This window comes from Lipomyces tetrasporus (assembly GCF_029532465.1).
Source record: "Lipomyces tetrasporus strain NRRL Y-64009 chromosome Unknown POJ06scaffold_6, whole genome shotgun sequence".
NCBI lineage: Eukaryota > Fungi > Ascomycota > Lipomycetes > Lipomycetales > Lipomycetaceae > Lipomyces > Lipomyces tetrasporus.
Window position 1 is genome coordinate 358,765 of NW_026611601.1, and position 14,191 is coordinate 372,955.

General features: G+C 51.8%; 5 protein-coding genes across 5 annotated transcripts; 1 reads left to right on the top strand and 4 right to left on the bottom strand.

Moving 5' to 3' along the window:
- Positions 1-139: 139 nt before the first annotated feature.
- Positions 140-1,458, top strand: POJ06DRAFT_198094 (DHHC palmitoyltransferase-domain-containing protein; the record flags this gene model as incomplete). Its single annotated transcript, XM_056185093.1, has 4 exons — positions 140-614; positions 673-812; positions 864-958; positions 1,011-1,458. The coding sequence occupies 4 exons, from the start codon at positions 140-142 to the stop codon at positions 1,456-1,458; spliced, it is 1,158 nt and encodes a 385-aa protein (XP_056043097.1).
- Positions 1,459-2,500: 1,042 nt separating this feature from the next.
- POJ06DRAFT_268533 (uncharacterized protein) lies at positions 2,501-2,797 on the bottom strand (the record flags this gene model as incomplete). Its single annotated transcript, XM_056189317.1, has 1 exon — positions 2,501-2,797. The coding sequence occupies one exon, from the start codon at positions 2,795-2,797 to the stop codon at positions 2,501-2,503; it is 297 nt and encodes a 98-aa protein (XP_056043098.1).
- Positions 2,798-3,686: 889 nt separating this feature from the next.
- POJ06DRAFT_113933 (uncharacterized protein) lies at positions 3,687-5,183 on the bottom strand. Its single transcript, XM_056184130.1, has 5 exons — positions 4,886-5,183; positions 4,752-4,820; positions 4,153-4,693; positions 3,856-4,094; positions 3,687-3,800 (listed from the first exon to the last, which is right to left on the bottom strand). Exons 1-4 carry the CDS (start codon positions 4,907-4,909, stop codon positions 3,898-3,900), a joined length of 831 nt encoding a protein of 276 aa, XP_056043099.1. The 5' UTR covers positions 4,910-5,183; the 3' UTR covers positions 3,687-3,800; positions 3,856-3,897.
- A 1,724-nt stretch (positions 5,184-6,907) lies between these two features.
- POJ06DRAFT_254123 (uncharacterized protein) lies at positions 6,908-7,319 on the bottom strand. The gene is made up of 2 exons (XM_056187728.1): positions 7,193-7,319; positions 6,908-7,140 (listed from the first exon to the last, which is right to left on the bottom strand). Exons 1-2 carry the CDS (start codon positions 7,252-7,254, stop codon positions 6,987-6,989), a joined length of 216 nt encoding a protein of 71 aa, XP_056043100.1. The 5' UTR covers positions 7,255-7,319; the 3' UTR covers positions 6,908-6,986.
- A 1,193-nt stretch (positions 7,320-8,512) lies between these two features.
- On the bottom strand, positions 8,513-14,162 carry POJ06DRAFT_114030 (uncharacterized protein). Its single transcript, XM_056184131.1, has 4 exons — positions 13,778-14,162; positions 13,376-13,715; positions 8,979-13,322; positions 8,513-8,924 (listed from the first exon to the last, which is right to left on the bottom strand). Exons 1-4 carry the CDS (start codon positions 13,891-13,893, stop codon positions 8,739-8,741), a joined length of 4,986 nt encoding a protein of 1,661 aa, XP_056043101.1. The 5' UTR covers positions 13,894-14,162; the 3' UTR covers positions 8,513-8,738.
- Between the last annotated feature and the right edge of the window lie 29 nt (positions 14,163-14,191).

Sequence of the window (14,191 nt, forward strand, 5' to 3'; positions counted from 1 at the left end):
TGTCAGGGACACAGCCCCTTCTCATTTACATTATGGGTCGACAAATTCAATCTAGTCAATCCAACTCGCGTTTTGCCCGGTGATATATATTAGCATTTTTGGATATTGTCGAGGTGGATAGAGTGCAAGCACAAAACTCATGTCGCGATATCCGAGAGATGCGACCGTCGGGAAGAAGCGGGCTTGTTCCGCCGGAGAAGTCAACGCGTTCTGCTGTTCGCTCGCGACACTGTTCCCGCGGGTGTTTGTGAACGTATTACTGACTTGGGCAGCCTACGTTCTCGTTGTCGACATTGGAGTACGGACGCTGGAAGGTTTTGGTAGTGCCGTTGTGGTGGTTTTTGGCACGGGAATATATGTACTGTGTGTGAGTTCGTACGTGCTGATTGTTTGGTACGCGGGCATCGGTCCGTCCCGGAGTGAGATGCCGGGCGGTGATGAGGAACCACTCGAGACAGATCTCGAGGCGGGAAGAGCGGCGCTGCTGCCGCAGGGCGTGCTGGCGAAGGAGAATGGGCGGCAGCGATACTGCTCGAAGTGCCGGTGCTTTAAGCCGGACCGGACGCACCACTGCAGCACTTGCGGAACGTGTGTCTTGCGTATGGACCATCACTGTAGGTTTATTTACGGGGTCGTTTTTGTTTTGTGGGAGTATTGACCGGTGTTGGATAGGTCCGTGGTTCTCGTCATGCATTGGATTTGACAATCACAAATACTTCATACTCTTTTTGATTTATGTTGTCGTATTTTGCCTCGTCAGCTTTTTTGCTTCAGGTATTGTCCTGTTAGACTGGATAGACCGCTCCGAATATGTATGTGCTCTCTCATTCTTGTATGGTTCGGTCGCAGTTAACAATGGCTAGCTCGACACATACATCTCCTTAAACTGGGTCTTTCTCTTCATAATCTCCATCATCTTCGGCATCGCAGTCCTTATTTTCTTGTGCTACCAACTCTAGTACGTTCGCTTTTGTGCTGCTTGCAGATACGGGCAAAGCTAACAATCACAGTCTTCTGTTCACCAACAAAACAACAATCGAAGCCATGGAAACCCAGCGCTACAAGTCATCCGTCGCGAGCTCGTCGTACCGCTACTCCGAACCGCCATCGTCCGAGTCCGTCGGCAACGTGTTCGACCTCGGCTGGCGCGAAAACTTCCGGGAAGTTATGGGTGATAATCCGTGGACTTGGTTCTGGCCGATCCGGACATCAAAGGGCAACGGTATGACGTTCCCGACGAACCCGAAAGTTGTGAACGCGATCCGACGACAGGCCGAGCAAGAAGCGCATATGCTGTCCAGCCTGCAGGGATTCCTTGACCGTCGCGGTGAGTCGTCATCGTTGTCGAATTCGTCTGCCGGACGGTCGAGTAATGTGGTGATCGCGAACGTTGAGGACGAATTAACCGGTCGTGTCAGTGTCGAATTCCGACCCTCTGAACGACGACATGGCAATTAATCTACACATATTTGGCAAGAGGTTCTTTTAGTTTTTATGACTTGTGACATACGGTGTTTTGGCGGTCGGGGGCAGAGGGGCAACGGAGTTGTCGATTTTTTTTTTTTTGGCATTGGCATCGGCAATAATTGTATCATACCAGTAGAGGCATCTGGTGCTTCCGCTTCTACTAGCGATCACCAGAATTCCACGTGCGCCTCTTCCCTTTTCTTAGGAACATATCAGCAGTCAATGGCGAAAGTGTAGAAGATCAGTCCTGGCTACTATGCCACTACCTTCGTACCCAGTGATATCTTCGGTAATCTATTACGCCTCTTGCCTTGCTGTCGGTGCATCCATCGTGAGCCTTGCAGCGAGGATCGCTCAGTGGCTCCAGGTTATAACCCTGACGCAAGGCTCTTCGGACCGCCATCCAATTGGCGACCTTCCGATAGCACACCTAATTCATCCCGGTATTGACACAACCTTTCAGAATTCTTAATCGGTTGGCTCCATTGCGACTCACAGCGGGTAAGGGTTATTTAACATGCCCCGGTGTTGGTAGGGACGTCGGATACTGACTGAAAGTACAATCGATAGCTCTTCGCGTTTCTAAATAAAGGAATACTTGATACTCCAATATAAAATATATTACGACTTATTACCTTGGTAACCAGTCGTTCATTCGTCTAAGTTTATATGTGAGACGTTGGTTACATCTCAGCTCGTAGTCAGGGCTTTTCGAGAAATTCTAAATATACGAACTTCCCTTTTTGTGGGCTGAAACTTCGTATATCCCTGCGGATCTGGCCTTTCCTACATTCTGGGCCTGGTCGCAGTCATGTAAAATATTATATATTATTAACCGCCGGGTAACTCCACGAAGAAAACGATATTGCACATGGTTAAAATCTATGTACCCTAACCCTGATTGTTAACGGCATTTTTAGGAAGTTATTATTATTGTGCCTTAAATACACAGCACAATCACAGACAGAAATTTACGCCCTGGTTATGCAAACCCTAATTGTACAAAATTAAAAGCAGCAGCACAACAAAAACCTCAGTCTCGACGAACCTCGCTTTTCTGCTTGGTCCTTGCAAGAGCAGTCTCCACCATGGAGAGGCCAAATGTCTCTTCGAACCATTCCTGACTAAAGAAATTTACCGGGGTCGCTGCTATGACATTGCCATTCAGGATATGGGTAGGTCGAGCCTGAGGTCTGCCAGGTTTGACGGCCGGCAGGTTTCCTTGTCGATCGTTGGTGGTGAAGGGCGTCGGCAATTGCTGTCGCTGCGCACTCGAGCCCCAGCCCGCAGGGCTGGGAGAATTCCGAGCATGCGCGGGTTCACGGATCATGGGCGCGCTACTTAAAAACTGTCCTTTGTCCAGATGGGCATCGCATTACCTACGTTGGACGGGCGCATCAGAACACAATATGATGTGTTGGCAAAGCGCAAGCTCATCTATTATATATACTGCAATTAATTAATGAATGAACTGTACATATGAAAAGACAAAGGTCACGAGCAAACTATAGTAGCGCAATCTACAACGGTATACTATGAGTATTTTGCGTCATATGCACTTACGTTCGACGGGAGCCTTATATAGAGTGTACCGGAAGCGCCAGGTATTGATTGGAATGTTGGAGAGAAGAAAGAGATTAGGACTAAGGGGCACACATGCACTGCTAAGTGGTGGCCACAAGCCGCTTTGTTACACCGAAACGCCATAGTCGCTCGCGTCCATCACGGTCCTGTTTTCCTCGCTCAAGTCAGTAGTTTACGAAAACGATGCCCGTGTTCGGTTCCAAGTACTACTGGCCGGTGAAGTGTATGAATGGTCAACATAAACACGCGCCTTATTGGCCTGGACTGGAAGTCCCTGTAGCTACATATTACCGCCATAGAGCGCAACGCAGAATGACAGCATCACACCTTACGGTAGACCAACAAGTACGTGACAGTGGGGTTGAGTTTGTCATATCGCTAGTAGTGTCGTCAAAGATGATGGAGACGACAACCGCGGTCAGAGAGCCGAGGGCCAATACCGACACTGCGGAGATTAATGCCGGCATCGCAACAGATAGTTGTGACAGAGAAAGCATTTGAAGACCAACAGCGTAGGAAGAACAGGGCACCCGACAGTCAGCGTATGCGGGCGAAATGCAGACGATCGGCTGGTTCGGATGAGCAGTTCCTGGCCGTGGCAGAGTGTCAATTTTTTTAAACCAGGCTCGGTAGCAAATGTTCATTACCGCAGTACAAGTATGTCATGACAAAAATTTGCCCCACGAGTCACGTATATTGACTTTGATACAATGAAACGACAAGTGCATTCCTTGATCGAGTATTTTATCCTACAAGTCGACGTTAGCTCTCTTTTGGTCTGAATGGGGGGTTATTAAGACCAACCTCTATGATTCCAAGAATTGAATGACCAACAAAACAACAAATTTATTCTCTATTGACAATAGCCCGCACAGCAGGCTCGTCTTCGTATTGCTGGTCGTAGTTGTACCGCGGGATCTCGAAGCCGTCCGACACGCGGCAGTACATGATCCCCCCGATGCGGCCGACCGGCTTGAGCTTGGCTATGTCCAGCATCGACCTGTCTTCATTGATGACGTCTTCGCGGGCGTGAAAGTGAATTCCTGTCGCGCGGACACGATGTTAGTAAAACTTGTCATATTCCAGGGTGGGCCGGTATACCTTCCAGCACGAAAACGCGCGACACGACCGCGCCTGTCCTGGGCGACTTGACGTCAAAGACGTCGACGACTTTGGTCTCGATGTTGAACGCGGACTCGGCCACGAGCGGCGGGCGGACTTTTGTCGCCGGGGCCGGGTGCAGACCCGACAGGTCCCACTCGGACACGTCGGGCGGGGCCGTGATGGCGGTGTAGTTTGCCGCGTCGACGAACCACTCGCTGACGACGTTGAGCACGCCCTCGCCGGTTTCAGCAAGGTTGCTGACCGTGTCCTTGAGCTCGCCCGAGACGGAGATGACGAACGTCGGCGGCTCGTCCGCGACGAGCTCGAAGTAGCTGAACGGCGCCACGTTCGTGCGCGTGCCGTCGCCCGACACGGTCGACAGGAACCCGATCGGCCGCGGCACGACGGCCGAGATCAGCAGCTTGTAGTTGCTATGCGCGGGCCGGCCGGGCTCGAACGGGTCGATTCCGATCTTTGCGTGTTGCTGCCACTCAGAGCTGGCGGCGCCGTCGCCGGGCTTCCAGTCTGGCTTGAGTGTCTGGAGCGGACGTGTCAGCAGCAGTGCCGAGTATCAATCGTGACAGACAAGAGACAACCTTTGTAAGAGTCCACTCCTTGGTCTCGTCAAAGGCCGGTCGCGGCGCCTGCGCCTTCTGATATCGAGCCTGGCCGCCAAAATCCTGTTAACTGGCCAATTGTCCGACAAAAACCGAGCAACCTAGCAACTTACGATACTCTCACGGGCAGCGTCCATCTACAAGTGGTGACGTGACTTGAAAGCAGCGCAAGTGGTGACAATTGAGAGGCGGGCCCAGTTAGCAGTTTTCTTCGGCTTATGAATCGTGATTGCTGCAAAGTGCGTCGGGCCAGCGCGGAAAGTTGTCGGCTGCGCAAACTGAGGGCATTGGGTTAGGACTTATGATTTCCGCCACCGCGTCGCTTATCAGGAACAATTAATTGATGATGCGACCAGAGATTATTGGCCATGCTAACTTTTGCGTCTGAAGGAACGTGGACCTGGAACTAACACGCAAGGTTCTGAGGCACACCGGCTCCAACCGACGTTGAGTTTCATAACCAGTAAGACAAGTGGCCGTTTTTCAGGGTCCAAGTTCATGATCTGTCTCGGAGGGTGACGTGGAAACGATCAGCCTCGTCGCGACCGAGGCGGCCGCTCGAGAACCGGCGAACCAACTCGTCTTGCAGCTGGAATCGGACGCTTGAGGCTTCCAGATTGCACCGGTTGCACGACGCGGTCCCGTACTAAGGAACCCTATTTTTTCAACTTGCTTACTTTGACCATAGAGCAAGATGGCGCGGATAGGCACGAAGCAACCCAGCATGCAGACCCAAAAGTGCGATGAACTTGAGCGCTCCAAATTAGAGTCCGAGCTGGAGAAGAGTTTGGCAGTAGACGCTCAAAGGCGACAACGGCCCGAGATTTTACGTCAGCAGGCGCGAAGTAGCAGTATCAGCTGTGCTTGTGCTGGCACCATCTTATCTTGGTTATTTATCTCCCATCAATTTCCAGCAGTTATTTTAGATTCTGTCATTTTACAACTGCGCGGTCGGCCAGTTGACTGCGGATCATGTCTTTTTGTGTGTCCGGTGTCTCGACATGTCTGCCCGGTGGCCTGCCTTCTAGTCGGCCTAGCTTGCTTTTGTTCGTCGCTTCGCTATTCGCCGGCTCCGGTACGCAATCCGCCTCACCGGGCGCGACTCGACCGACCGACACACAAGAGCTACCGCGAGTCGAATATGGGTCGACCCGATCGCCCTGCCACTGCCGGGTCCGCGGCAAAAAGCTGGACCCGGAACCATAAAGGGCGAGCCTATCTATTTGCAACACAAAAAAAGTTTGCGCACAAGAAGGGCGCCCGGCGATTGTTATTGCCATTCTCTAATTATTACGCTGCCGACAGCTGCAGCCAATCAAGGTCCGCTGGCGACCAACCGCAACTTCCTCCGTTACTCTAACGTGCAGCTGATTAGTGGCTTTTTGGTCTGCATTACACACGGAGGAGTGGGGGGGGTTAAAGTAGTAGCTAAGCGGTGGAGCCACCGTTTAGCCTGCGCTCAATATTTCGTTATCTCTGCCGCTGCCTCATACAGAAACCAATCGCGTGCGCATCTCGGTCGGTCGTCAAGTCGCCCCGGCAGAACATTACAACATGTCTTGAACCATCACGCAACTGGGGCAATTAGAGATGGCCGGGTGGAAGCATGGGCTGCGACGAAATGGGTTAGGAGACGAGTAGGAAGGCGAGCAACCGAGTGACAAGAGCATGCCAAGTTGCCCAGCTTCGACAAGCCGGTGTTAACGCTATCGGGCAATCAAATGAGTTCTCCTCAGTCTGGTTGGTAACACCGAATTACTGTGAATGCGGAATATTCGGAGTGCTACAAGTACATTTCTTTCATATTTTATAAACTCACAACAATATCTCACAATTAAAAAATAGAATATAAAAATATGTGACATGAAAAAATATTAAATAAGCCCAAAAGTAAATAATGTAAGATGCAAAAACTCCCGCACTGTATCACAACCGCCAGCCGAAAACATGTACCACTGTTCTATCAGTTCATGCGCCGACCTGGCGCGCCGGAATAGACGCGCACGCGACGAACGAACAAGCGGGCACCGATTGCATAGAAAAAATAGCCACCAAAACTAACACGACGACATTTAGAGCATAGCGAACACTCATGCAAAAACCCTAAACCAGAACCCAGAACCGATGCCGTCGCAAACAAATTTTCATGCCTAAAGTTACCCACCCACGATCATTAGACGGATGATCCTGCGGGATGGAGCCGTGGCGAGACGTTTACAGGACAAGGGCGATGCCACCGGCGACGACGGCACCGAGGATGCCGGCACCGACGACGTTCTGAGCAGCGGCACCCGTGGTCTCGGTCGCAGTCGGGCTGACGGAAGTAGGGACCGAGGTGTTGGTGGGAGTGGAGGTGTTGGTAGCGTTCCTTTTGAAATTAGTCAGCCATGACCGGATCACATAGTCCATCAAATACATACATCTGAGCTGACGCCGAGGCGACGAGAGCAAGAGCAGTGGCGATAACGAGCTTGAACTGCATTTTGAATGAGAAAGTAATTTGCAAGTGGTAGTGGAATAGATAGAGCGATTGTGGAACAGAGCTGAGTGTGGAAAGAAAGAAATAAAACGTTAGATGGCAGGGCGGAGGCGGCGCGGGAATATATAATGCAGCCAAAGGGGGCGGCGGTGCGCAGTCGCAAACGAATTTTGTGCGATAGCAAGCACACCCCGTACCCTGGATATCGCAGGTACGGCGGTTCCTGGTCGGTTGCGGTCGTACCTCGCACGTTGCAGGTACGCCCGGCTTATTTTTAGCACTGGCTTGCCGATCCCCGTCTACCCACACCGCAGGTTGCCCTAACCCCCGCATAATAGACAGCCCGAACGCGCGTCCCGCGTGCCGCAGATCGGTGCCGCGGGCTCGCAAAATTTGCACACCAGAGTTTCGCACTAGTCCAGACACAGTTAGTGGCGAACCACGCAGACCTAGGCTGGCCGGTGGCAAACCCGCGTTTCCGGTTGCCGCTGCCACTCGCTCGACTATCGCACCACCAACTGCCGGGGTCACGTGCAGCCCACTGTGCAATCGAGCCGCACTTCGGCCTGCAGTTCGAGATACGCGACTTATCATTAACGTTTGTATTGTGTCGATTCGCGCGTTATGTGGGTTTTTGTTGCGCAGATCATTACTATTACTATGATTGTTCTGATCGGACCGACGACTACTGTGTTCGTTGGTCAATTCTCGTGCTCCTGCGCATTGACGACATCAGGGTGGCAGTGCCAGACCCAAAAAAATGCACAGAATCATCCATCATCTAAGTCTCGGTCTGTCAAATGAACTGCGGACGAACCCGGGTCGCTGACGTAACTGCGCCTGGCCCGAGCAATGCCGCGATAAGCGCAGCAGTTATGCCTTGTCCGTCCCGACGCTTCATGTCAATGCCGGCGGGCTCTATGCAAGGAGCAGCGTCCCCATAATAATCTCGCTGCCCTGTTTTATTTTCTTTTTCTTCGTCCACACAAAACCAACCCACACATTTCCCACTCCGCCTCTGAATCTCCGGTCTCATCCCCCAATCCGTCAGGAACGGAAATCAAAACGAATCCACGCACGTATGCTCGGCACCGACACCGCGTACGACGGCAGCTGCTCGCTTAAGCCAAAAGCCCAGTCCGCGCACGCGAACGCGCACGCACTCAGGCACGCTTGCTTCCGCCGCACCGTCTAAGCATTCATCGCCATGCTCGGGGCAATTAAATATCATGTGAGATAAACGCATAATTAATCCTACGCGGAAATAAAACGAAGGGGCCGCGTTTCGACGACGCGACTGGTCCCGCCCGGGGCGATCCCCGCGACGACACAAACCCGAATTTGCCTTTCATTTCGCGTTTCGCGTCCCTTGCACCAGACAATAAATAGTTAACAATAATAGAAACTGATTCAAATTTAACAACTGTAAAACAAATCTCCGCCACGGCTCCATCCCTCTAACGCTGGCACAATCTACACATTTCTAACTACAATCCACCCATAATGCCGCCCTGGGTCAGCAATAACCGGCTGTTGCCGCCCAGAATCGGCCCACCCAGCATGCCGCCATCCTGCTGCTGGCCCTCGTGCGCCTTCTTCTTCTGCTCCTCCACAAACGCTTCCAACGCCTTGAACTTTGACTGTTGCTCCCGGCGCTTGTTGATGTGATATGGCTGCGCCCGTTAGCCTAATTCCAACTATTTGAAGAAAACAAAATTTATGCTTACCATCGTAAAATCCTCAAGCCCATACCGCCAATTGAGCTCGCTCACAACGTCCTCCCGCACAAGATCGTAGCACGTGTACAGCATCGCCCCATAACACTCCTTGTTGCCCGTCTCGACAAAATACCGCAGCAACTCCTCCGCAACTTCGACCTTGCCGCTCACGGCAGCCGTCTCGATCGCGTCCTTGTACAGCTTGTCGGTCTTGCACAGCTCGATCGACTCGTGCCACTTCTTGTTGTTGCGGTAGATCCGACCCGCAATCTGCCGGAAGAAAATCAGATCGTGCGCCTCGAGCCGCTTGGCAAGCTCGAGCGGGTCAAAGTTGTCAAACTGGTCGACAGAGTCCCGCAGCGACTTGTAGTCCTCCTCCTCGATCAACAGATCGTGGTACGCATTGTTGACAACTCCGTTGTTCTGCTGCTGCACCGCCGCCAGAAACGGCTTGATCAGCGGCAAATTGTCGCTCTTCTGGAACATCTTGACCACCCGCGCCACGTCAATCCGCGGGCTCAGCGCCGTCAGCAGGTCCGTCAGCAGCTGCGGCTGCTCAGCCAGGTAAAAATTCACCGCCCGATAGTAAATCTCGAGGTTGGCGACCTTGACGACAATGTCCTTGAACGCAGAGTGCTCAAACGCGTCCGCCGCGTGCTCCATGATCGACAGCGCCGCGTTGTCCCACTCGTCGTAGTGGCAGTACAAAAATACGAGCTCCGGCCACAGGTGCGCGTCCTCGCACGCCCGGATCGCTTTTGGAATGTTGATCCGCGACCAAAACAACTTCAGGTGCTCCATCATCCGCTCGGGGTGGTACTTGGAGTACAGGATCGCAAGCTCCGTAAACATGCCCATGTGCGCCCGCTCAAGACCAAGTCCTTGCTCGAGCAATCCGATCAGCTCGTCGAAATATCCATTGTTCTCGTACGTCCTGACAAGATCCTGCAACTCCTCCGCGTGCACAATCAAGTTCAGCCCGCAAATCTGCGCCAGCCGGAACTCCTTCTTCGCAATACAAGCCGCGTTCACCTGCTTCCACACCTTGACGCTGCCCGCCTTGCGCGCCGAGTCCACCGCCGCCTGGTAGTCGCCCAGGTACACCAACGTAGACGCCAACTTGGCCCAGTTCGACACCGACCGGTAAAGCACCTTGGCCGCATCGTAGTTGCCCTCTTCAAACAACTTGTCGCCGACAGATTCCACGTCGGCCACATTCGGGCCACTCAGCAGCTCCTCAAACTCGGGCAGCTTGCCGATCCGCGCGTACGAAAGCAGCAACTGGCTATCGACAACCGGCTCCCGGATCGTCTTTCGCGCAAGAACCAAGAACTTGACAAGCTCCTCGTCCCGGCCCGCATGCGACGCAATGTCAATCACTTCCTGGTAGTTGCTGGCATCGTTCGCACGGATGTACGACTCGATCGCGTCGTTGATCCTAAGCCCTTTGAGTTGGGCCTGGCCAAGGTAGCTCCACACTTCGGGCAAGTCAACTTTCTCCGCGTACGCTTCGGCCCGGTCAAGAGACATCAAGTGGTCGACCAACACCCCGATTGCCTCTGTGTGGCTCTTCTGCTTCTTGAAGATGTTGAACGCTTCCTCGTACAAGCCATTTTCGATCGCGATCTGCGCAATATCGGTCGCGTCGTAGTTGTCAAGTCGCTCAATATAGTCCATAACCTTGGCCTTGTCAGCCTTGATCGCAGTCAAGATCAACAGGTTCTGCAAATTCTCATTGTCATTGAATGGCGACGGCTCGAGAATGATCTTCTCAAGCAACTCAATGAGCTCGATCGGCAAATCAGCAGCCATAAATGCCTTGACCGCAACAGACACGTCTTCAGGGCTGCTCGACTCCGGCACCGCCGTAGCCACGACCTGGTCAATTAATTGTCGCCTGTGAATGTTCGACTCGTCCAACACCGCAGACCACAAATCCTCATCAGCACGTGCAACCAAGTATCGCGCCTGGTGTTTGAACATAGAATTCTCGTTTGTTATGTAGACCAACTCGAGATCGTTCTGGCCTTTTTCGTATGCAATAAACGCAAGGTATGGGTCTCGCTTCTCGCAATACTTTCCGACAACCAGCGAATTATACAAGTTATTCTCACGCAAGAACTTTTCCGGGTTGTTATTGCTGTCTATGTAAATCTTTGCCAGCGCGTTGAATAGCGCCGGGTCCTGAGACCCGGTCTGCATTGTGGCCTCCAAGAACGGCAAGATCAGCTTCAGCCGGTTGCGCTTCTCGACCTCGGCCACTAGTTCCTCAATAGGGACCTGGCCGAGGACGGACTGCAGAAGACCCTTGATAATCGATTCATCGCAATCCACATCAACCAAACCGCCGACGACCGCCGGCGTACGCGAAGGATTGACCATCTGAACATACGTCTCAATGAACTTGAACTGCTGGTTCTGATACAGGTAGAGTACGAGATCGTGGATGAAGTTGAATCGGTCGCAGACAATGATCAGCGGCAGCTGGTCTGCCAACTTAGCCTCCTTGAGAAAGTTCTTGACTTTCTCCGGGTTATAAACCGAATTATCGCGGCAAATACGCTCGACTTCGGTAAACTGGCCGACCTGGCACGCAGACTGAATGTACTTGAGCACGACATCGGGATCTTGAGTCAGGTTGACCGTGCTCTGCAGGTAATAGTACAAGCCCTCGAAGGACTTGAACTCCTCAAAAAGCGAGACAATGCGCTGAGGACCCAGAAGATCGGAATATTTGATCGCAATCTGAATCACAACCTGCAAGTTCTGCCGGATATTCACTCTTAACATCTCCCGCAAGCAATCAAGCGACTGCTCCACACTCAACTTGGCGCCAAAATACTGCACTAGCCAGTCAGGGTTTAACACATTGGTATGAACAATGCACCGCTTGATATCAGCAATATCGTCATAGTGTTCCAACGCCCGCTGTAGCAGTCCGGCCTTCTCGCACAGAGCCGCGATACGCTTCTTGTCGTAGTAGCTGAACATATCGTTGCCGAGAATGGCGTCGGCAACCTGTGGTGCGCTCACGAGATTGATCTCCAACAAACGGGTCTGCAAATGTCCCTGTTCTGGAACGTTTGCCTTCAACGCATCGAGTAGAAATGCGGTAGCCTGTTGAATCATGTTCTGAGACAAGAAGATGTCGACAACCTTATTGATATCCACCAAAGCGCCACCTTCATGGTTGGCGAGCTGCGCGGCGAATTCGGCGCCCTTCTCTGTGTTGATCCGAACAATATTCTGTAGCAGAACTGCAAAATCCGGACTATATCCGACCTTGGTGCAGTACGGCAAGATCTTTTCAAACTGTCCGGTCTCAGCAAAGCACGCGACAACCTTGGCAGGAACGTTGGCTCGAAGGTAGACACTCAAAGCCAACGTAATGTCGTGAGCACGGACGATGTCGCCGAGCTCCTCGGAGCATTCCAACTTGTTCTCTTTCAGCCACTTCTCGAGCAATGGCTTCTTGTTCTGTAACAAGACTGGTCGAGCAAGCTCAAGCGACTCGTGGCGATTAAGCGAGCCCTTATCGAGCAACGTTCCAAAGTACTGCAGGATAGGAGATGGTTGACCAGCGATAGCGGGAAGGTGCTTGAATTGTTCGATTGTCTGGGGGGTCCGCAAGATGCCCCGAGGCGAAGTAGCTGCGACACGAGCGGCCTCACCGTACTGTCCGGAAGCAATCAACTGGGAGAATTGCTGCACATACAAGTCGTCAGCACCACTGAGACCAGCACGCGATGCGAGTGAGACCGCAAGCGAGATGTTGGACAAGTTATCACGAATGTATGGTATGATTGTCTTCTCGTCGACAGACACAGACAAAACCTGGCCCTTGCGGTTGATGGCCATAATGCCCGAGGACGCCACATGAGTGGTCGACGTGAAAATAGTCTCGGAAGAGATTCTGTTCATATATATGCAGACACCAGAGTCCAGATCGTACAAGTGAATGAAGCCGTACTTGGTCACAAGATACAGGATACCGTACTTGTCGGAAATCTGCAGTGCGACGGGGAAGTCGTTGGTTGCCTCAGGTGGGAAGAACACGTCCACAGCCTTCTTGGTGTATTTTGGAGCATTAGCCTGAGCATCGACTTCGACAATATGCAATTTGGCTCCTGTTCCAGTACGAGTAGAGAACGCAAACAACTTCGTGTCCATAGTAGCACCTTCCAAGCGTAGCCTGGCAAATGTAGCAGCATGCCCCTCGATAGCTTGTGACTGTTTGCGGTCAACGGAGTACAACTGCATGTTGCCGACAACACGACCCTGCTGCTGAGAAATACCAATCAAAACCGTCCACTTTCCATCAGAGTCGACTCTGTAGTTGATAATTTGAGAACCCTGTGCAACAAGTCAGAACAATAACTACACAGCCACCCCAAATAAGTACATACCACGAGCGACACATGACGTTCCGTGATCTTGACCGGCGCAGCTTGAGTGGAATCAATAATATCCCAGTGGTAGATGCTTGTCTCAGTAATCAATCCCAACGACTTGTCGGAGATCCATTTCCAGAAAACAACATCCTCGTCCATTACATACGATTTCAACTTTTGCTTCAAATCCAAGTTGAAAACTTGCAAAGTACGTCCTTGCGCACGCAATGCAATAATATTAGCTGCAGGGTTCATGATGGCTGAATCGGCAGAGATGTTGCGGCGAGCAGTGTTATTGCCATTTTGTAAGTCAATGATGACAACTTGGGCGCCCGAATCGTTCGTCTCCCGAATACTGTCGATCAATGTTAATTACATATCCATATATTAAATTGGCGATCGGGCTGTGTAGCATACCAAATATAGTGGTCGCTCTCCAACGTGCAAGAATTAAAGCCGATCGCATTCTGAGGGATGCCAATTGCAGCTAGCTGCAAGTGCTCCTGGAATTGGATCGGCAATGCTTGAGCCATGATTGCTATCGATCTATTTAACGCACTATGTCTCAAAGTCGTTAGTCCTTCCTTTGGCCATTGATCGCCTTCCCACGTCCAATTGCGCCAGATCCCGGATAAAGCGAGTCGATCTGCAGACTATGTAATCCGAGATCCACGTCCGGCAAGTTGTTCCTGCCATCATCTTGTGTGACAAGCAAATTATAACTTACCTAGATCAATTGTATGCGAACAATCAGTGGCGTATTCGTCACCAAATGATGATAATGGATTGCTGACTATCGGTCGTGAACTCGTGTTAAGGTGTGTCTTCTAG